The sequence below is a fragment of the Argopecten irradians genome, chromosome 1 (assembly GCF_041381155.1).
Source record: "Argopecten irradians isolate NY chromosome 1, Ai_NY, whole genome shotgun sequence".
Taxonomy (NCBI): domain Eukaryota; kingdom Metazoa; phylum Mollusca; class Bivalvia; order Pectinida; family Pectinidae; genus Argopecten; species Argopecten irradians.
In genome coordinates, this window is record NC_091134.1 from 66,263,974 (window position 1) to 66,286,946 (window position 22,973).

At 38.2% G+C, this 22,973-nt stretch overlaps 1 protein-coding gene and 1 long non-coding RNA gene across 3 annotated transcripts; both read left to right on the forward strand.

Moving 5' to 3' along the window:
• Window positions 1–765: 765 nt before the first annotated feature.
• On the forward strand, window positions 766–22,116 carry LOC138305970 (uncharacterized). 2 transcript variants are annotated; one of them, XM_069246281.1, is made up of 10 exons: window positions 766–922; window positions 7,681–8,479; window positions 14,473–14,642; window positions 14,846–15,014; window positions 17,055–17,260; window positions 17,633–17,738; window positions 19,426–19,532; window positions 19,899–20,058; window positions 20,182–20,303; window positions 21,371–22,116. In XM_069246281.1, exons 1-10 carry the CDS (start codon window positions 830–832, stop codon window positions 21,488–21,490), a joined length of 2,052 nt encoding a protein of 683 aa, XP_069102382.1. In that variant the 5' UTR covers window positions 766–829; the 3' UTR covers window positions 21,491–22,116. The 2 variants fall into 2 exon arrangements, with proteins under 2 accessions (XP_069102382.1, XP_069102388.1); XM_069246287.1 differs by lacking the exon at window positions 20,182–20,303.
• LOC138305964 (uncharacterized) lies at window positions 8,878–12,892 on the forward strand. Its single transcript, XR_011205745.1, has 4 exons — window positions 8,878–10,643; window positions 11,394–11,455; window positions 11,739–11,825; window positions 12,482–12,892. It is a non-coding gene; the product is annotated as an uncharacterized lncRNA (long non-coding RNA).
• Window positions 22,117–22,973: the final 857 nt, after the last annotated feature.

The following is a 22,973-nucleotide window of genomic DNA, read 5'->3' on the forward strand; positions in this document are numbered from 1 at the left end:
AATTACTTATCTCGCCCCGAACTCGGCACACATTTTTTTACACATTCCTATCTATTGAGAGGGGAGGATCCTCCCACATGCAATGCATGTGATTCTCCTCTCACAGTGGAGCATATTTTAATGCACTGTATTGATTTTAAGCACATACGAGATAAGTACTATGATGTCTCCGACATGTACACTTCGTTCAATGTCGTGAGACATAATCGTATTTTTAATTATCTCAAAGAAATCGGTATTTTAGATAAAATATAAACGTTTTCTCATCATATCATCGTATCAACTAAACATTTCATCGTTTCATCAACATTGTGCATGAGTTATCTTGTGTGTTTTAGCCAAAACTATTTCATCCCATGCAAACCTTTTTTTTTAATCAAATAAACGTTTACAATCTGTGTTTTAATCCTTACTTGCCTTTTCTTACCCTGATCTTTTATCCTGATATTAATGCCTGACTTGTAGTTTGGCCCTAAATGACCTTAGTTGTCGATGGGCCGTAAAACTCAAACAAACAAACAAAACTCGATGAATTAATAGAATAAAAAGTAACTTAGCTTGCCATATGGAAATGTGATCCAAGTGAATAAATTACCATTCATTAAAAAAATAGATCAATTAAAATTTTGTTAGTTTTTGTATTTTACTAACGTGTTATAGGCCTATCCTTTTTATGTTTCTATTGCACGATGGTGAATCGTATTTAACGAGATAGTGGCTTAAAACAGGATTATTCTTAACTTTACCCCTTCCCCAATGTGTATCATCTATATCAGTGTAACGTTTGGTAAGTTACGCGAGCAAATCAAGCGCTTTCCTGACACGAAGAATGGCACTGAGACTGCAGAGTGTAATATGTAATCCTCGAGTCATAAGGCAGTTTTTGGTGTTTCATAGGACAAGTGGTTGTAGTTATATACAGGTAACGGATGTTTTTTTGTTAATACTTTATCTATTGTATTGATTTCTTGAATGATCATGTTCTGGTATACTTATTTCCATTCACGATTTTGGCCCGACAGACGACTTAGGACTTGGTTTTACATAAGTCGGTAACTCTGACACCCACGTGCACGTGTTGTGTTACATTGATTTGCGACAGTGTGTTGTTTGTTAGATAACCATGTCACTTTCTAACTGTTACATATTTTTGACATAAACTTAAGTCTAAGATATGGAAACCATTACGTTTATAACAGAATTACATCAAGTTTTTGACATTACTTATATACAATGTACATGTAGTTACATTTACATAAGGATTCGGAGATAACTTCAGTTTTAACTAAAGATATGGTTTCAGGGGTACACCTTACCTGAACCAGCTGTAATTACTAGAAATTGAGATAACGCAGACTACAGTCAAGACTAACACTTTTCTCCAAAATGATAAACAAACAAGGCATAGAAGGACGGGGAACTGTCGCAAAATAGGCCATGGCTGTAATCCAATCGCATTTCTAGTAATCACCATGTGATGTACTAAAAACTGTATAAATATTTTTGAATTGTTCACACAATAAACGTGTACCAGGTGACAGTGCTAGCAAAATACTGAAGTGCAAAGCTTTAAAATATTTTTACTTTTTATTTTAATTAATTTTAAATAAACTGACATTTTTAGCTCACCTGGCCCGTCCGTCAACATTTCCTTTAAATCGCTACTTGTCCTAGAGTTCTGGATGGATTGTAACCAAATTTGGCCACAAACATCCTTGGGGGAAGGGGAACAGAACTTGTATAAATTTTGGCTCTGACCCCCCCGGGGCAGGAGCGGTGGGGCCCAAGAGGGGAAATAGTGGTAAATCCTATAAATCGCTACTTGTCCTAGAGTTTTGCATGGATTGTAACCAAATTTGGCCACAAGCATCCTTGGGGGAAGGGGAACAGAACTTTTATAAATTTTGGCTCTGATCCCCTGGGGGCAGGAGGGGTGGGGCCCATATAGGGGAAATAGTGGTAAATCCTATAAATCGCTACTGATCCTAGAGTTCTGCATGGATTGTAACCAAATTTGGCCACAAGCATCCTTTGGGGAAGGGGAACAGAACTTGTATAAATTTTGGCTCTGACCCCCGGGGGGCAGTAGGGGTGGGGCTCAATAGGGAAAATAGTGGTAAATCCTATAAATCGCTACTTGTCCTAGAGTTCTGCATGGATTGTAACCAAATTTGGCCACAAGCATCCTTGGGGGAAGGGGAACAGAACTTGTATAAATTTTGGCTCTGACTCCCCGGGGCCAGGAGGGGCGGGGTCCAATAGGGGAAATAGAGGTAAATCCTATAAATCGCTACTTGTCCTAGAGTTCTGCATGAATTGTAATCAAATTTGGCCACAAACTTCCTTGGGGGAAGGGGAACAGAACTTGTATAAATTTTGGCTCTGACCCCCCGGGAATGGAGGGGCGGGGCTCAATAGGGTAATAGAGGTAAATCCTATACATCGCTACTTGTCCTAGAGTTCTGCATGAATTGTAACCAAATTTGGCCAGAAACATCCTTGAGGTTAACAGAATTCGTATAAATTCTGGTTTTGACCCCCCTGGAGCAGAAAGAGTGGGGCCCAATAGGGGAATTAGAGGTAAATATTCAAATTCCCTCAGAAAAGAAACAATGAACTTATATTCAAAACATTACTTGGCATTACAAACCAGGTGAGCGATACAGGCCCTCTGGGCCTCTTGTTATTAGCTCACCTGGCCCGAAGGGCCGGTGAGCTTATGACATGGCGCGGCGTCCGTCGTCCGTCCGTCCGTCCGTCAACATTTCCTATAAATCGCTACTTGTCCTAGAGTTCTGCATGGATTGTAACCAAATTTGGCCACAAACATCCTTGGGGGAGGGGGAACAGAACTTGTATAAATTTTGGCTCTGACCCCTGGGGGCAGGAGGGGCGGGGCCAAATAGGGGAAATAGAGGTAAATCCTTTAAATCGCTACTTGTCCTAGAGTTTGGCATGGGTTGTAACCAAAATGAACCACAAACATCCTTGGGGGAAGGGGAACAGAACTTGTATAAATTTTGGCTCTGATCCCCCAGGGGCAGGAGGGACGGGCCCAATAGGGGAAATAGAGGTAAATCCTTTAAATCTCTACTAGTCATAGAGTTTTGAATGTAAAGTAACCAAATTTGGCCACAAACATCCTTGGGGGAAGGGGAACAGAACTTGTATAAATTTTGGCTCTGATCCCCCAGGGGCAGGAGGGGCGGGGCCCAATAGGGGAAATAGAGGTAAATCCTTTAAATGGCTACTAGTCATAGAGTTCTGCATAGATTGGAACCAAATTTGGCCACAAACATCCTTGGGGGAAGGGGAACAGAACTTGTATAAATTTTGGCTCTGGCCCCCCAGGGGGCTGGAGGGGTGGGGCCCAATAGGGGAAATAGAGGTAAATCCTTTAAATCGCTACTAGTCATAGAGTTCCGCATGGAATGTAACCAAATTTGGCCAGAAATATCCTTGGGAGAATAAGAACTGAGTTTGTATAAATTTTGGCTCTGGCCCCCGGGGGCAGGAGGGGCGGGGCCAAATAGGGAAAATATAGGTAAATCCTTTAAATCGCTACTTGTCCTAGAGTTCTGCATGGATTGTAACCAAATTTGGCCACAATTATCCTTGGGGAAAGGGGAACAGAACTTGTATAAATTTTAGCTCTGATCCCCCGGGGCCCAATAGGGGAAATAGAGGTAAATCCTATAATCGCTACTTGTCATAGAGTTCTGAATGGAATGTAACCAAATTTGACCACAAACATCCTTGGGGGAAGGGAACAGAACTTGTATAAATTTTGGCTCTGGCCCCCGGGGGCAGGAGGGGCGGGGCCAAATAGGGAAAATAAAGGTAAATCCTTTAAATAGTTACTAGTCATAGAGTTCTGAATGAAATGTAACCAAATTTGGCCACAAACATCCTTGGGGGAAGGGGAACAGAACTTGTATAAATTTTGGCTCTGACCCCCCGGGGGCAGGAGGGCGGGGCCCAATAGGGGAAATAGAGGTAAATCCTTTAAATCGCTACTAGTCATAGAGTTCAGCATGGATTGGAACCAAATTTGGCCACAAACATCCTTGGGGGAAGGGGAACAGAACTTGTATAAATTTTGGCTCTGGCCCCCCGGGGGCTGGAGGGGTGGGGCCCCAATAAGGGAAAATAGAGGTAAATCCTTTAAATAGCTACTAGTCATAGAGTTCTGAATAGAAATGTAACCAAATTTGGCCAGAAATATCCTTGGGGGAAGGGAACTGAACTTGTATAAATTTTGGCTCTGATCCCGGGGCAGGAGAGGGGCGGGGCCCAATAGGGGAAATAGAGGTAAATCTTTAAATGGCTACTAGTCATAGAGTTCTGCATAGATTGTAACCAAATTTGGCCACAAACATCCTTGGGGGAAGGGGAACAGAACTTGTATAAATTTTGGCTCTGGCCCCCCAGGGGGCTGGAGGGGTGGGGCCCAATAGGGGAAATAGAGGTAAATCCTTTAAATCGCTACTAGTCATAGAGTTCCGCATGGAATGTAACCAAATTTGGCCAGAAATATCCTTGGGAGAATAAGAACTGAGTTTGTATAAATTTTGGCTCTGGTCCCGGGGGACAATAGGGGCGGGGCCCAATAGGGAAATTATAGGTAAATTCTATAAATCGCTACTTGTCCTAGAGTTCTGCATGGATTGTAACCAAATTTGGCCACAATTATCCTTGGGGGAAGGGGAACAGAACTTGTATAAATTCTAGCTCTGATCCCGGGGCCCAATAGGGGAAATAGAGGTAAATCCTTAAAATCGCTACTAGTCATAGAGTTTTGAATGGAATGTAACCAAATTTGACCACAAACATCCTTGGGGGAAGGGGAACAGAACTTGTATAAATTTTGGCTCTGGCCCCCGGGGGCAGGAGGGGCGGGGCCAAATAGGGAAAATAAAGGTAAATCCTTTAAATAGCTACTAGTCATAGAGTTCTGAATGAAATGTAACCAAATTTGGCCACAAACATCCTTGGGGGAAGGGGAACAGAACTTGTATAAATTTTGGCTCTGATCCCCCAGGGGCAGGAGGGGCGGGGCCCAATAGGGGAAATAGAGGTAAATCTTTAAATGGCTACTAGTCATAGAGTTCTGCATAGATTGGAACCAAATTTGGCCACAAACATCCTTGGGGGAAGGGGAACAGAACTTGTATAAATTTTGGCTCTGGCCCCCCAGGGGGCTGGAGGGGTGGGGCCCAATAGGGGAAATAGAGGTAAATCCTTTAAATCGCTACTAGTCATAGAGTTCCGCATGGAATGTAACCAAATTTGGCCAGAAATATCCTTGGGAGAATAAGAACTGAGTTTGTATAAATTTTGGCTCTGGTCCCGGGGGACAATAGGGGCGGGGCCCAATAGGGAAATTATAGGTAAATTCTATAAATCGCTACTTGTCCTAGAGTTCTGCATGGATTGTAACCAAATTTGGCCACAATTATCCTTGGGGGAAGGGGAACAGAACTTGTATAAATTCTAGCTCTGATCCCCCGGGGCCCAATAGGGGAAATAGAGGTAAATCCTTAAAATCGCTACTAGTCATAGAGTTTTGAATGGAATGTAACCAAATTTGACCACAAACATCCTTGGGGGAAGGGGAACAGAACTTGTATAAATTTTGGCTCTGGCCCCCGGGGGCAGGAGGGGCGGGGCCAAATAGGGAAAATAAAGGTAAATCCTTTAAATAGCTACTAGTCATAGAGTTCTGAATGAAATGTAACCAAATTTGGCCACAAACATCCTTGGGGGAAGGGGAACAGAACTTGTATAAATTTTGGCTCTGATCCCCCAGGGGCAGGAGGGGCGGGGCCCAATAGGGGAAATAGAGGTAAATCCTTTAAATGGCTACTAGTCATAGAGTTCTGCATAGATTGGAACCAAATTTGGCCACAAACATCCTTGGGGGAAGGGGAACAGAACTTGTATAAATTTTGGCTCTGGCCCCCCAGGGGGCTGGAGGGGTGGGGCCCAATAGGGGAAATAGAGGTAAATCCTTTAAATCGCTACTAGTCATAGAGTTCCGCATGGAATGTAACCAAATTTGGCCAGAAATATCCTTGGGAGAATAAGAACTGAGTTTGTATAAATTTTGGCTCTGGTCCCGGGGGACAATAGGGGCGGGGCCCAATAGGGAAATTATAGGTAAATTCTATAAATCGCTACTTGTCCTAGAGTTCTGCATGGATTGTAACCAAATTTGGCCACAATTATCCTTGGGGGAAGGGGAACAGAACTTGTATAAATTCTAGCTCTGATCCCCCGGGGCCCAATAGGGGAAATAGAGGTAAATCCTTAAAATCGCTACTAGTCATAGAGTTTTGAATGGAATGTAACCAAATTTGACCACAAACATCCTTGGGGGAAGGGGAACAGAACTTGTATAAATTTTGGCTCTGGCCCCCGGGGGCAGGAGGGGCGGGGCCAAATAGGGAAAATAAAGGTAAATCCTTTAAATAGCTACTAGTCATAGAGTTCTGAATGAAATGTAACCAAATTTGGCCACAAACATCCTTGGGGGAAGGGGAACAGAACTTGTATAAATTTTGGCTCTGACCCCCCGGGGGCAGGAGGGGCGGGGCCCAATAGGGGAAATAGAGGTAAATCCTATAAATCGCTACTAGTCATAGAGTTCAGCATGGATTGGAACCAAATTTGGCCACAAACATCCTTGGGGGAAGGGGAACAGAACTTGTATAAATTTTGGCTCTGGCCCCCCGGGGGCTGGAGGGGTGGGGCCCAATAATGGAAATAGAGGTAAATCCTTTAAATCGCTACTAGTCATAGAGTTCTGCATAGAATGTAACCAAATTTGGCCAGAAATATCCTTGGGAGAATAAGAACTGAGTTTGTATAAATTTTGGCTCTGGTCCCGGGGGGCAGGAGGGGCGGGGCCCAATAGGGGAAATGGAGGTAAATTCTTTAAATCGCTACTAGTCATAGAGTTCTGTATGGATTGTAACCAAATTTTGCCACAAACATCCTTGGTGGAAGGGGAACAGAACTTGTATAAATTTTGGCTCTGACCCCCTGGGGGCAGGAGGGGTGGGGCCCAATAGGGGATTTAGAGGTTAATATTAAAATTCCTTCAGAAACGAAACAATGAACCTGTATTCAGAACATTACTTGGCATTACAAACCAGGTGAGCGATACAGGCCCTCTGGGCCTCTTGTTGGCTATAGAATAGTGTAGGTTTTATTTCTATGAAGTGTACAGAGTGGTATGGTTGCCTTCTAGCTGCGCTAGTGGTAATTTTCCTTTAGCTCAGTCGATAGAGCTGCATACCTATTACATATGGTGCAGTAGACCACTTCAAGTGAAAGCTACAAGAGATTGAGAGGCTTCGTTGGAGATAGGACCTTGGTCTACCTGACTACAGGAACTATATATATTAAAGTATATTCGCCGGGTATGCAACCAAATATATGACGTCATAATGAATGTCATGTGACATTGTCACATACTAAATCTATAATGGCCCTTTCCGTCGGGAACAGTTCTCCTATAGTGTTGTCTTGCAAGGTGTAGTCCCCTCGTCTTCGAGAACTGTTCCCGATGGAAAGGGCCATAATAGAATAATAAAATTTATAGCTTCTTGTTAAACCTCTTGTAAATGGTTAACAGTTAAACATACTAATGCAAACAATGTCTTCTTTTTGTTGAAGGAAGCACTTTGCCCATTTTCTGGGCACATACCTTGTCAGGTTAGATGTTACAGAGCAACAATGGAGGAGCCATCTTTTATGTTAGCGGCCGACAGTGATGTTGATGAATTAGATTTACAAAAAGTTGTGGATAAGATACGTCGCAAAATGAAACGTCGATTCCAACAAAAACGCAGAGATTCGAGTGAGTGCAGTGAAGTGTCAAATGTTGATAATGTTCAGGTTGATTATGTATTATCTAATTTTGTGATAAACTGTGAAAATGGAACAGATATGGAAACAAATATTAGTGACAGTCCCGCAGAGTCCTCACAAGCTTCCGGTAATGAAAGTACAAAAAAGGAAAAAAAGAAACGGAAATTGTCACACAGACTGGAAAGAATTCTAAATCATCACACTAAAAACAAAAAGTTGAAAATGCTTAATGATGAAAAAACTACAGAGATGAAACCAAAAACAGATACAAAATGTACCTCTTTATCAGAGGTAGAATGTCAAAATATTGATGAAAAAGTTACTGAAGAACATACGGAAAATGTCACAAGGGATTGTACAGAAGCAGCGGGAAATGTTACAGTGGAAACAGGAGGAAATGTTACGGAAGAAACGGGAAATGCTACAGTGGAAACAGGAGGAAATACAACAGAAGAAATGGTAGGAAATGTTACAGAAGAAAGTGGAGGAAATGTTGCGGAGGAAGATACCAGGAGTAAACAGCTTTTACCACCTCCAGAGCTGTACTTAGCTCTAGACTGCGAATTTGTAGGAGTTGGCTTTAGGGGATCCTACAGTAGATTAGGTAAAGGTTAACAACTCCTAGTAGCTCAATCTGTACCTCATAATTATATTACTACCAATTTTTAGCTCTTATACAGTGAGAACCTGGGATTTATAGCTATAATTTTGTTATTTATATGGAGCTTGGTTATGATCGAATGTACAATATATGTTATATGTTGTTATATAATTGTTGAACACTGATTATGAATTAAGAATGCAATGTTGGTTATTGAATATAAGATACTCAGATTATTGTTTATCACTTTTTGATGACTCTATGGTAATATAAATACATTTTCCAGAACTCCAACAAGTGAGGCGTATATGGTTATACATTGGACACTGTAATGTAATTCAGTTTGGTTTTTATGTCCTATTAAAAGACAGGGTCAATTAAGGATGCTCTCCCATGAAAAGTATACTTTTATGCTACTTTTATGCTACTTTTTTTGAGCTTTTTACAAAAAGCCCAAAAAAAGTATACTTTTTTTGTACTTTTATGGACTTAGAATTTTTTGAGTGTGTTTTTTTTGTACTTTTTCTGGACTTTGACATTTTCGAGTGTGTTTTTTTTGTACTTTTCTGGACTTAGAATTTTTCGAGTGTGTTTTTTTTGTACTTTTTCTGGACTTAGAAATTTTTGAGTGTGTTTTTTTTGTACTTTTTCTGGACTTTGACATTTTCGAGTGTGTTTTTTTTGTACTTTTTCTGGACTTAGAAATTTTCGAGTGTGTTTTTTTTGTACTTTTTCTGGACTTAGAATTTTCTCTGTGATTGAGAAAATACCAGTGTACTTTTTTTGTACTTTTTTGGAACTTAGAATTTTTCTCTGTGATTGAGAAAATACCAGTGTACTTTTTTTGTACTTTTTTGGAACTTAGAATTTTTCTCATGGATTGTGAAAATACAATAACGTATTACAGTTATTTTTTGTCACACTGTCTTTCTTTGGAACTAAAAATGTATGTGAATTAAAAAAAAAAAAACACTAAAAAGGATAAAATTACCATGCAGATACGGTGCATTGGTTTTATGACTTAATTAATCAATTATATTATCAATTTTATGATAAAATATGGACTTCATTTTGATCAATATAGCTAAATAATAAATAATATCGCCCTAAACAGTTTAGTTCATGTTGTGGAGCATGTTAATTGCATGAATACATTATATTTTGATCAATTCACTATTTATTTTTTAATCATGAATATTTCTGCTGTTAAAGAATTCTTTAATCATTGCAAGTACGTTGAAATATACTACATATTTATATTTTTCTCTAATATAAACAAATCAATCTTAACACTATCTATTCTGACATAAATCAAGGCACGATCCTAGATAGACCAACATGTGTACATTTTGCCTTTGAACTTTGATACGTGTACATGATTTTAGCCACAAGGGCACTGGCAATCTATTTACACATTGTGCAGCCGCCTGCTATTCAAACTAATATGGCTTGCAAATCAGTTCACAGAAAGCCAGATTAAAAAGGTCCAAACTGTAATCAACAAAATACCAATGGCACGGTCATGAGGTCCTTATAAACTCGTGAAGTGAGATCGGTTGATAGCTGTGATATTCCACCACAAAGAATATGTTGTTTAGATATATTTATGCAATGATAAATTGACATTTTACAGATAAAATCCTCCTCAGACTGATCCCAAACGAAGTCCTCTGTAATCTTTAAAAATCTCGATCTATTCACGACATGCCGGAAATTGTTCTTGATACAATAGACAAAGTTGTCGTACATGTGCTGTCTATCTTATTATTTATATTACGTGGAACACAATCCAATTAAAACAACATGATACTTGATAACTATTTACTATATCGAGTATTAACAACAAAACTTGTCGGAAGGGAGAGTTCTTTGTTTAGAGAGTGTGGCCACGACATTCCTTCTGACACATATGTGTTAGTCACGTGATTATTTCAGCGCGGGAAACACCGGCATGTGTGTTTAAAACAGCTGATCGGCAGCCATGTTTGTTTACGTAATGTCTGAATGCTGAATGTAAACAAACACACACAGACTGCTGGGCTTACAACCGATGTTGACCATGCTTATATTCTGATACACTGGAGAACATAGACTTCACGGGGACAGCAGAATAGTTCTTCAGTACATCAATGGTTACAGTATATGGCTGTGTTTAAATTACCGATTGGTAGGTATCACCGGTATCACATGGCAAACTCGGAAATGCAAGTTCACCGTAATTTCTCTGAAAATGTTTGTATGATAAAATCATTCTGTCCAGCTATGGGATATGCAAGATGTAAATCACGCCAGCTGTTTATGATGGCCAAGCGGGTGGGTATTTATAAATTGGTTGGAGCTCGAGGCCATCCCGATCGTAAATTAGAATTGTTTGAAATTAACGATTAAGTATGCATTAATTTTAATGAATATTTTTCAGTCAATGCATATACATAATGACTTATTTGAAATTTAATTTCATCTTCTGGATCTAGGAAATAATTTTATAAATTTCTTGCATTATTTTCATATATTTCGGCTCGTATATTAATTAATTTTTCAAAAGATTCATGTTTTACATACGTATACACCTGATAATAAGTTTGTATTTTAATCTTTGAAATTTTGAGAGATAGAATATATAGATCTACCACGACCGATTATCTTAATTATTTACCATAGTTATTTGTGTACTGTATATATAATTGTGTCAATTTCCAAAAGAAAAAACGTAAATGATTTATTTTTGATGCTGCATACTTAAAGCTGGGAAAATGTAGAGAAAGAATAATTATATCAAATTAATTTTTATTTTGTAATCTTTGTATATCATTTGAATTAATTTTCCATGCAATCTGAGTGATATATATCCAATCATTCAATAGTATATATCCTAATATTAACCATATGTCATCATGCAGAATACATTTATTTCCAGGTTTGGCTGATCATGAATATTACCGAGCTGCATGTGCACCAATTATGAAGATACTTTAACAGGTACATTGAAATAAATGTGTATTAAGTGTGATTCTCAATTTATGTATGTGATTGATGACCAAAAAAGAGTAAGTTACGTTTTATCAAATGGTATTTACGATTTTTGTCTGGAAATTATTCTATGCCATTTTAAGTTTAGAAATTTGCATTTTTAAAATTTTTAATTTTCCTTGGATTTAAATACATTTTTTTTTTAAATCTAGTGTAATTGTCATAATAAGGTTGTTTTTTCCTCCTTGAAGAAATGAAGAGTTTTCTAAAGTTATTTTCATTCCTTTTGAAGATGAAGATCTTGAAGCCTGAAAATACAACAAATGAAATTGGTGTCCCAAGAATGGAAACTGCAGTCATCATGCCGACCTCACTGCAGGTAAAAATGTGTTAGTCTGATACAAATTCTACTTGTTATGAAGAATTTTTGGTAAATTTGGTCAGTATATATTTTAGGCCTTCCATTTTATAACCCCTATTTATATTCCTGTGTTACAAGTTAAAAACTTGCGTTGGGCAGTTGCAAGGTACAAATTGTGTAGGTCCATGTTTTCTTTTGATTCACAATTATTGTAACAGGAGGGGAGAAAATGTAGCGACCAGACCGGCATTTGAACCCAGGACCTCGGACCACTAGCCGAATGCTCTCTCTTCTGCTGAGCTACCTTGTCACCGATGAAATTGACCCAATTTCCAATCCCGCTGCATAATACTCTTGACTTTCTGTCACCTCCTTAACCTGGGAATAAATTGTGAATTAAAAAACCTATACCTTTCCTGAACTGCCTCGCTACATGTACATCCTCTTTGACCATATTTGAGATATACATTTTAAGATTAAAGTTGCAATGGTTGAATTTACAGTCCTTTGAATATGAAATGTTTTTCAGGATTGTTAATTAGAAACCTCAATTGAAAAAAACAAACAAATTGTGACGAATATCCGACTTCTAACGATAAATAAAAGATATACATTAGACATTCTACACACATGTAAAACTACATGTATTAATGTCTTCTTTTTTATCATTTCAGACTCTTAAGTGAAGTAGATGGTATTGACAAAGAGACAGATGCTGTTCACAAAAAGACACAAAATGTTAATTATTTCAAATTTGATTTTTACAAAGAAGAAAGGAACCAAATTAAGAAACTGAAGACTCATGAATTTTGACCAAACTTATCAATTATAGCATGTTATTTTGTCTCATATAAAACACATATCAGTTGTCAATATATGTACTATTAAGTAATGACTGTGCTGTTATTGCAAAAATGTATTTGAAATTGAGCATTTAGGGGATTTTATGTCGCATGTTTTCCTATACATGTAAGTTCAAACACTGATCATACCTTTTGAACTTTATCTAGTTTTGTACATGAAATGGACTTTCATAGCACTGAAGGGATATCTTTCTATCAAAATAAAGGTTTTTCCATACTTTATCTGTACTAAGATTGTAGTTTTTATTACTAGCATTGTACTTTTTTTTTGTTCTAAAATTGCACTCTTTTGTACCAGAATGATACTTTTTCTATACTAAAATTGTACTTTTTCTGTACTTTTTTGTACTAAATGTATACTTTTTGTGTGCTAAAATGATACTTTTTCTGTACTTTTTTTGTACTTTTTAATCTACTTAAAAAAGTACAAAAAAAGCACAAAAATATACAGCTTTTAGTTTATAACAAGCATGTGTACTTTTTTTGTACTTTTTCTGTACTTTTTTAGTACTCTAGATGTCTACCCGAAAAAGCTGAAAAAAAAGTACAAAAAAGGCACAATTAAAGTAGATTTTAGTATACAACATGCCTGTGTACTTTTTTGTACTTTTTCTGTACTTTTTTAGTACTTTTTCTGTACTTTTTAGTGCTGTAGATGTCTACCCGAAAAAGCTGAAAAAAAGTACAAAAAAAGCACAATAAAAGTAGATTATAGTTTACAACATGCCTGTGTACTTTTTTCGTACTTTTTCTGTACTTTTTCTGTACTTTTTTAGTACTTTTTCTGTACTTTTTAGTGCTGTAGATGTCTACCCGAAAAAGCTGAAAAAAAGTACAAAAAAAGCACAATAAAAGTAGATTTTAGTTTACAACATGCCTGTGTACTTTTTTCGTACTTTTTCTGTACTTTTTTAGTACTTTAGATGTCTACGTGAAAAAGCACAAAAAAAGTACAAAAAAGGCACAATTAAAGTACATTTTAGTATACAACATGCCTGTGTACTTTTTTTGTACTTTTTCTGTACTTTTTTAGTACTTTTTCTGTACTTTTTAGTGCTGTAGATGTCTACCCGAAAAAGCTGAAAAAAAGTACAAAAAAAGCACAATAAAAGTAGATTTTAGTTTACAACATGCCTGTGTACTTTTTTCGTACTTTTTCTGTACTTTTTTAGTACTTTTTTTAGTCTACCCGAAAAAAACACAAAAAAAGTACAAAAAAAGCACATTATAAAGTAGATTTTAGTTTTACAACATGCCTGTGTACTTTTTTCGTACTTTTCTGTACTTTTTTAGTACTTTTTTTAGTAACTGTAGATGTACTACCCAAAAAAAACACAAAAAAAGTTCAAAAAAAGCACAATAAAAGTAGATTTTAGTATACAACATGCCTGTGTACTTTTTTTGTACTTTTTCTGTACTTTTTTTGTACTTTTTTAGTACTCTAGATGTCTATCCGATAAAGCACAAAAAAAGTACGAAAAAAGTACACATGGTTGGTAGACTGTACTTTTTTCCTACTTTTGTATTTTTTTCCTACTTTTTTTCTACTTTATTTGTACTTTTTTAGTACTTTTTTTGACTCAATTTGGAACCGGGTTGTAACTACGGTTCCAAATTGAGTCACTAAAAGTATACTTTTTTTGTGTTTTTTTTGTGCTTTTTTTTCCTACTTTTTTTGTACTTTTTTTCGGTATGGGACAGGGTCAATTAAGGATGCTCTCCCATGTGTGCAATATGTGTTGCAGTCTGTACTGTAACTGAGATATGCCATTGATAATATTAATCCATTGTTTGTATTTCAGGACGTTGTAGTATTGTGGATTTTCATGGCAATGTGGTTTACGATATGTACAGTTGTCCCGAAGAAACCATAACGGACTACCGTACACGTTACAGTGGCATTACTGCTGGTCACATGACCAATGGTGTCCCTTTTGAAGTTGTACAGAAAGCGGTGAAAGATTTCCTGAAGGTAAAATATATATGACTCAGCATCAAGAGGTCTGAGAACTGTGTTTTCATTAAGATCAGTTGTGACCGTCACAAGGATATCCAGATTTATTTAATCCCATGATATTGGGACACATACCCTAATGTTTTGCAGACATGTGAACAACATTATTTGAAAACGACAAGTAAATGATTTTTATTGATCAAGATTATCTGTTTCAACAGGACAGAATTCTGGTTGGTCATGGCATCCACAATGATTTGAGTGTGTTAAAAATAGACCACCCAATGGAGATGATCAGAGATACACTGAAACTTCCATGTTTGAGGAAGAAGGCACTGGAGTCAGGATGTGAAAGGATGGGATTGAAGTTTCTCACCTGGTACCTTCTCAGTAAGCACCTGTCAAAACACTTAATAGTATTTATAATTTGAAGAGAATATACATGTTTTGTACTGAGCTCATACTGAACTTGTACCAATTAAGTTAAATAATAGGGAGCAGTAGAGCCCTATAGTAATCATTACTCAAACATTGAAATAGAATTGCTTTGAATTTGCTATAGAGAGGTGGATAGTCTCATACCTACTGTTGTTTGTTGTGTTGTAGTGAGGCGGATACAGTCTCGTACCCACTGTTTTTTGTTGTGTTGTAGAGAGGCGGATACAGTCTCGTACCCACTGTTGTTTGTTGTGTTGTAGAGAGGCGGATACAGTCTCGTACCCACTGTTGTTTGTTGTGTTGTAGAGAGGCGGATACAGTCTCGTACCCACTGTTCTTTGTTGTGTTGTAGAGAGGCAGATACAGTCTCGTACTCACTGTTGTTTGTTGTGTTGTAGAAAGGCGAATAAAGTCTCGTACCCACTGTTCTTTGTTGTGTTGTAGAGAAGTGGATACAGTCTCGTACCTTCTGTCCTTTGTTGTGTTGTAGAGAGGCAGATACAGTCTTGTGCCCACTGTTGTTTGTTGTGTTGTAGTGCGGCAGATACAGTCTCGTACCCACTGTTGTTTGTTGCGTTGTAGAGAGGCGAATAAAGTCTCGTACCCACTGTTCTTTGTTGTGTTGTAGAGCAGCCGATACAGTCTCGTACCCATATTGTTTGTTGTGTTGCGTAGAGCCGCATATGTTGCAGTCTTGACAGGCCAGTCTGTACCACTGTGTTTGTTGCGTTGTAGAGAGGGGTATACAGTCTCATACCTAGTGTTGTTTGTTGTGTTGTAGAGAGGTGGATACAGTCTCGTACCCACTGTTGTTTGTTGTGTTGTAAAGAGGCAAATAAAGTCTCATACCACACTTTTGTTTGTTGTGTTGTAGAGAGGCGGATATAGTCTCATACCCACTGTTGTTTGTTGCGTTGTAGAGAGGCGGATACAGTCTCGTACCCACTGTTGTTTGTAGGCAGCGATACAGTTGTAGAGTGTTTGAAGATACAATCTCGTACCTGTGCCACTGTTCTTTGTTGCGTTGCAGACAGGCTTATAAGTCTTGTACCCACTGTAGTTTGTTCTGTTGTAGAGCAGCGGATACAGTCTTGTGCCAATTGTTGTTTGTTGTGTTGTAGAGAGGTGGATACAGTCACATACCTTCTGTTCTTTGTTGTGTTGTTGAGAGGCGGATACAGTCTCGTACCCACTGTTCTTTGTTGTGTTGTAGAGAGGCAGATACAGTCTTGTGCCCACTGTTGTTTGTTGTGTTGTACAGCGGCGGATAAAGTCTCGTACCCACAATTGTTTGTTGTGTTGTAGAGAGGCGAAACAGTCTCGTACCCACTGTTGTTTGTTGTGTTGTAGAGAGGCAGATACAGTCTCGTAACCACTGTTCTTTGTTGTGTTGTAGAGAAGTGGATACAGTCTCGTACTCACTGTTCTTTGATGTATTGTAGAGAGGCGTATAAGTCTCATACCCACTGTTGTTTGTTGTGTTGTAGAGAGGCGGATACAGTCTTGTACCCACTGTTGTTTGTTGTGTTGTAGAGAGGCGGATACAGTCTCGTACCCACTGTTGTTTGTTGTGTTGTAGAGAGGCGGATACAGTCTCGTACCCACTGTTGTTTGTTGTGTTGTAGAGAGGCAGATACAGTCTCGTACCCACTGTTGTTTGTTGTGTTGTAGAGAGGCGGATACAGTCTCGTACCCACTGTTGTTTGTTGTGTTGTAGAGAGGCGGATACAGTCTCGTACCCACTGTTCTTTGTTGTGTTGTAGAGAGGCGGATAAGTCTCGTACCCACTGTTGTTTGTTGTGTTGTAGAGAGGCGGATACAGTCTTGTACCCACTGTTGTTTGTTGTGTTGTAGAGAGGCGGATAAAGTCTCATACCCACTGTTGTTTGTTGCGTTGTAGAGAGGCGGATACAGTCTCGTACCCACTGTTGTTTGTTGTGTTGTAGAGAGGCGGATACAGTCTCGTACCCACTGTTGTTTGTTGTGTTGTAGAGAGGCGGATACAGTCTCGTACCCACTGTTCTGTTGAGGATGCCAGAGCCACTATGGACCTGTTTAAACTAGTCAGAGAGGAATGGGAGGAGTCCCTTATACACCCGAGGTCAGGCATTAACACTACAACACAACAGCCAAAGCTGGAAACAAACAAGAAAGAAGAAGAATTATCGGAATATCTAGATGATAAATTTTGGCCCAAAGTATGTTATCGGGTGAATTACTGACCATTTGTCAAAATTTTAACAGAAAATTTTATCCCATCTCTGTAATAATTAGTAGTTAAATATGTGGTGCAATATCTCGTGGAGAAGATAATGGTGTATAGTAATTGTTTGTTTCCTTGACACTGAACTTTATACTTTAGTCTAATGTTAAAATGTGTACGACAGTGTATCACATACAAACTTTGACATTCATTTTACTTATTGGTCTACATCGATTGAAGCCCTGCCCAATATCCTAGACTGCTACCGTTAAGGTGCTAATTTGCCGTATAGTCTTACTTAATATATGTGGTCAGTTCATGTTGTAAAAATTACCATATTTATGTTTGTCAATGCTTCCTGTTTCAGGACCACAAGGCAGAACCACTAGATAAAAAGGAAGGCAACAAGACAGTGGATGGCAAAGTCTGTTCATCCTCAGACAATTCTGGAGTTTTCATTCCACATGGGTCAAGTATGCTAAATTTCAGATTACAGTCAAACCTGTCTATGAAGACCACTGAAGGGGAGACAGAAAAATGGTCACTATAGACAGGTTGCATTTATAGACAGGTTGGGGCTTTCGTGCCAACCAACGAGCCAGTAAATAAAACAGAATTATATTAATACAAAAAAGACCTGCTACTGGATGTTTATATATTTATTGCCATGCATTATTTAAGAAATAATTGTGTCAATATATTTCCGTGATTTGTGTTCCGTTTTATTTTAATGCAATCGGAAATTTCGATCATAACAAAATCAACTCGTTTTGATACATAACAGATTTTTTCAGCTATGAACATAATCATTACCTAATTACTGACTTCACATGGCCTGGAATTATCTGTTAACGATCATTTTCAGACAATGTATGCGTGTAATATTTTTTTTTTTACAACACATTCTCTCTGGCAAGTCGTATGTAATGTTGCCTTGTAACCAGTTTTGACGGATTAATCTCGGAAAATGAAAGATCAATTTGGAGGCGTTTTCTAACAATATACAGCTTCAAAAAACACAATGCAGGTACAGTCAAACCTGCTCTAACGACCGCCTGTCTATAACGACAGGTTTTTAGACTCCCCGTGCGTTTTTACTATATAATGGCACTGTGCATAACGACCACCTGTCTAATGTGGCTAACAACCGGTCGTTTTAGCCCCGTCAAGGTTGTCTAACGACCGGTCGCTGAGATCTACTTTTCAAGTACTGAGTACAGTGTGTGTGTAGTTGCGTGCCTTTAACCTACTTCCGGTAATTAACTCCCTTTGCAAGCAAATGGCAGCCATTACTGAAGCCCAAGCTATGAAGTGTTTATACAGTACTGTTTGGTTTATAACCTAGCGGTCGTAACATTTGAGGTACAAATATGGTTGCCAACTTAAGGAATGAAGTTTTAACGACCGTTTATGCCTATCAAAGACTGAAATTATGTTTGGTCGCGAAAGCCATGTGCACGAAAAGATCACTCATAAAGCATGATTTTGAAGCCACAACTCGGATGATACGGTAGGCAAAATAAAACATGCCTATTTATTCAATGTGTTCCATTATTCATTGTCGATATTTAGCATTGTTTTATTACTAAGAAATGGCCTGTACTTAAGCTATTTCAAATTAGGCCTATAAATTTGTGTTCGACTTCTTTACAATTAGAGTCAGTCGGATTATCGCCCGATGTAACCCGGGCATTCTCAATGTGTTTATAAATAAAATACGGTCCCTTTACTTGGTAGAAATGTTACTGAAAGTTAATATGTGTACAGTCAAACCTGTCTATAATGACCACTGAAGGGGAGACAGAAAAACGGTCACTATATACAGGTTGCCTTTATAGACAGGTTATGGCCTTTCGTGCCAACTAAAAAGCCATATTGTGAGAAAACGCCTCCAAATCGATCTTTCATTTTCTGAGATAAATCTGTCAAAACTGGTTACAAGGCAACATTACATACGACTTGCCAGCGAGAATGTGTTGTAAAAAAAATATTACACGCATACATTGTCTGAAAATGATCGTTAACAGATAATTCCAGGCCATGTGAAGTCAGTAATTAGGTAATGATTATGTTCATAGCTGAAAAAATCTGCTATGTATCAAAACGAGTTGATTGAATCCTTTGTCGTTATGTTTATTCTTCTCTTTACGTTGTTCACAGAGTCAAAGGATCCGATATTAATGTTAAACAATTTTGCTCAGAGGATGCAATGGAGTATGCCAGAATATAAGTGTAATGCCCAGCCATCAGGAGAGTTTGTTTGTAAGGTCAGCAGGATGATGAAATGTTTCTGGAAATGTTGTAGGAAATGAACACATTTGTAATGTCCTTTTGATCTATGTTTAAAAAAGGAGCCAACATAAAATTGTAATTTAAAACTATTGTTACTACATGAAATTTGTGACATACTGTCAATAATGTTGTATGTTATAACATAACCTGTTAGTAATTGTTACCACACAGTCAAAAATATACAACAATACCAAAATATTTGTTGAATTTTGATGATAGACAAAAAATGCATCTATAACCGAAAATTAGATTTGTATCAATTGAATACCAGCTTTTAGTGACAGTTCAATGCTCTCCTCAGGTAATCATGACCTTGACCTCACTATGACATTTTCTTACAGGTGACAGTTAGTGGTGAGGAATTTCATTCTAGACCTTGTTCTCGTAAAAGTCAGGCCAAAAAGCAAGCAGCAGACTTGTTCTTTTCCCATCATAGGTCAACTAGCAACGACTTCAGGAACAGAATGGAACAATTTAACAACAATACCAAGGAGAGAACAAGTGAGTAGTTTTGTAATACATATTTAACCACCAGGTCTCTATACAAACCTGTGTGTGACATCCCAGTACTTCTAGTATCATAAACTGGAGCAAGCTAACATGGTGTTGTTTCTTTATTTCCAGTAATTGATGAAGTTGAACAGTTTCCTCAACAATTTCTCCATAATTTCTGTATGAAAAAGAAGTGGGGGAAGCCAGTGTATGAGGTCACTGAAGAGAAATCCAATAAACAATTTGTATGCAAGGTAATGGAATTTATTGGCCTATGTACATGTATGTAAGGTAATGGAATTTATTGGCCTGTATACATGTATGTAAGGTAATGGAATTTATTGGCCTATGTACATGTATGTAAGGTACCTTGGTAATGGAATTTATTGGCCTGTATACATGTATGTAAGGTAATGGAATTTATTGGCCTATGTACATGTATGTAAGGTAATGGAATTTATTGGCCTGTATACATGTATGTAAGGTTATGGAATTTATTGGCCTGTCTACATGTATGTAAGGTTATGGAATTTATTGTCCTGTCTACATGTATGTAAGGTAATGGAATTTATTGGCCTATGTACATGTATGTAAGGTGATGGAATTTATTGGCCTGTCTACATGTATGTAAGGTGATGGAATTTATTGTCCTGTCTACATGTATGTAAGGTGATGGAATTTATTGTCCTGTCTACATGTATGTAAGGTAATGGAATTTATTGTCCTGTCTACATGTATGTGAGATAATGGAATTTATTGTCCTGTCTACATGTATGTAAGGTAATGGAATTTATTGTCCTGTCTACATGTATGTAAGGCAATGGAATTTATTGTCCTGTCTACATGTATGTAAGGTAATGAAATTTATTGTCCTGTCTACATGTATGTAAGGTAATGGAATTTATTGTCCTGTCTACATGTATGTAAGGTAATGGAATTTATTGTCCTGTCTACATGTATGTAAGATAATGGAATTTATTGGCCTGTCTACATGTATGCAAGGTAATGGAATTTATTAGCCTGTCTACATGTATGTAAGGTAATGGAACTTATTGGCCTATGTACATGTATGTAAGGTAATGGAACTTATTGGCCTGTCTGCAATAATGGAATCATACACGGGTCTCTTCTTTGGTATGTTACCTCATGATAAAAATGTTTGATTGGCCAGCAAATGGCTTACTCAGATCTGAATTCAAAGTTGCCTCTGAGAGGTTTAACGGAGGAAATCCCACTACTTTTCTTACAGAATTTAACAGTAAAGGTGGGGTGGGGATCTTATGTATGAATATAAATCTGTCAATATTTGTTTTTTATGCAGGTAACGGTGAACCTTCAGGAGTTCAAAGGAGCAGCCGAGTCCTCCATTAGAATGGCCAAGACAAATGCAGCTAGTGTTTGTTTATCAGAGCTAAAACGGATCGGCTATATCATCCAATAACAAGAAATCTAGAACATATTTCTCAACTTTGTGATTTTAAAGCATTTAAAAAAATGTGTATTGGGGATAGCAACGAATGACGAAATAAATATATTGCATATGAAATTGTTGTAATTGTGCAAATGAAGACGTCCTTCCGAAGACTCTGATACAGTAAACCATTCACACTACCAATAACTGGTGGAAAGGTGTTTGTAATTGTTTGTCAGTGTTTAATATGTGGGCTGTATGACCAATCAACTTGAAATATTTTCCAAAGATGCTGTGTAATATTAAAATGATAACAATCAAAAGTGATATGTTGGATGCATTGTTATAATGTAGTGTTAATTTAATGCATGCTAGTTGGAATATCATGTTATTACTAGTATGTATTAGTAAAAACACATTTTTTTCCAAGAAAGTGACTCTCCAATTAAGAAGCACACAGAGTAGGTTTAAACTTCATACTGTCTTTCCATAAAGCAATATATTCACTTTAGACTAGGTAATCAGTTGTATGCCTCCTGGTCTGTGTTACAACTTACTGTGATATTGATACCTGTGTTATAACAACAGTTGTTATGTTGGTTAATGCCTTATAAGCCAGTACAAAAGAGTGACAATAAAGGAAATTGTTATTGTTATGATATTGTATTGTTTGTTCTTTATGTTCCTTTATTTAGTACAATCAGACCATGATACACTGTGTAATGCGAGGGGTCTATGGTAAAGGTAGAGGTGGAAGGATGGGGAGGGGGTGTTCTCTGGTTTCTAGTACAATGAGACAGGGCTATAGAGTCTAATGAATAATGTTTGAGGAGGGACCCATTGACACAGATCAGAACCCACCATCCTTTGGTTAACGTATGTGGATGAAACAATGACCAAACTCCATGAACACCAGGTACCACATCAATGACATCTTGGTACATCATCTAAACCAGCTATATTTACATCAGGATGGGAGGAAGGTGGTGACATCAGGACGGAAGGAAGGTGATGACATCAAGACGGGAAGAAGGTGGTGACATCAGGACAGGAAGAAGGTGGTGACATCAGGATGGGAGGAAGGTGGTGACATCAGGACAGGAGGAAGATGGTGACATCAGGACGGGAGGAAGGTGGTGACATCAGGACGGGAGGAAGGTGGTGACATCAGGACGGGAGGAAGGTGGTGACATCAGGACGGGAGGAAGGTGGTGACATCAGGACGGGAGGAAGGTGGTGACATCAGGACGGGAGGAAGGTGGTGACATCAGGACGGGAGGAAGGTGGTGACATCAGGACGGGAGGAAGGTGGTGACATCAGGACGGGAGGAAGATGGTGACATCAGGACGGGAAGAAGGTGGTGACATAGACGGGAGGAAGGTGGTGACAGGACGGGAGGAAGGTGGTGACATCAGGAGGGGAGGAAGGTGGTGACATCAGGACGAGAGGAAGATGGTGACATCAGGACGGGAGGAAGGTGGTGAAATCCTGTTCCTCAACACCCACACTCTA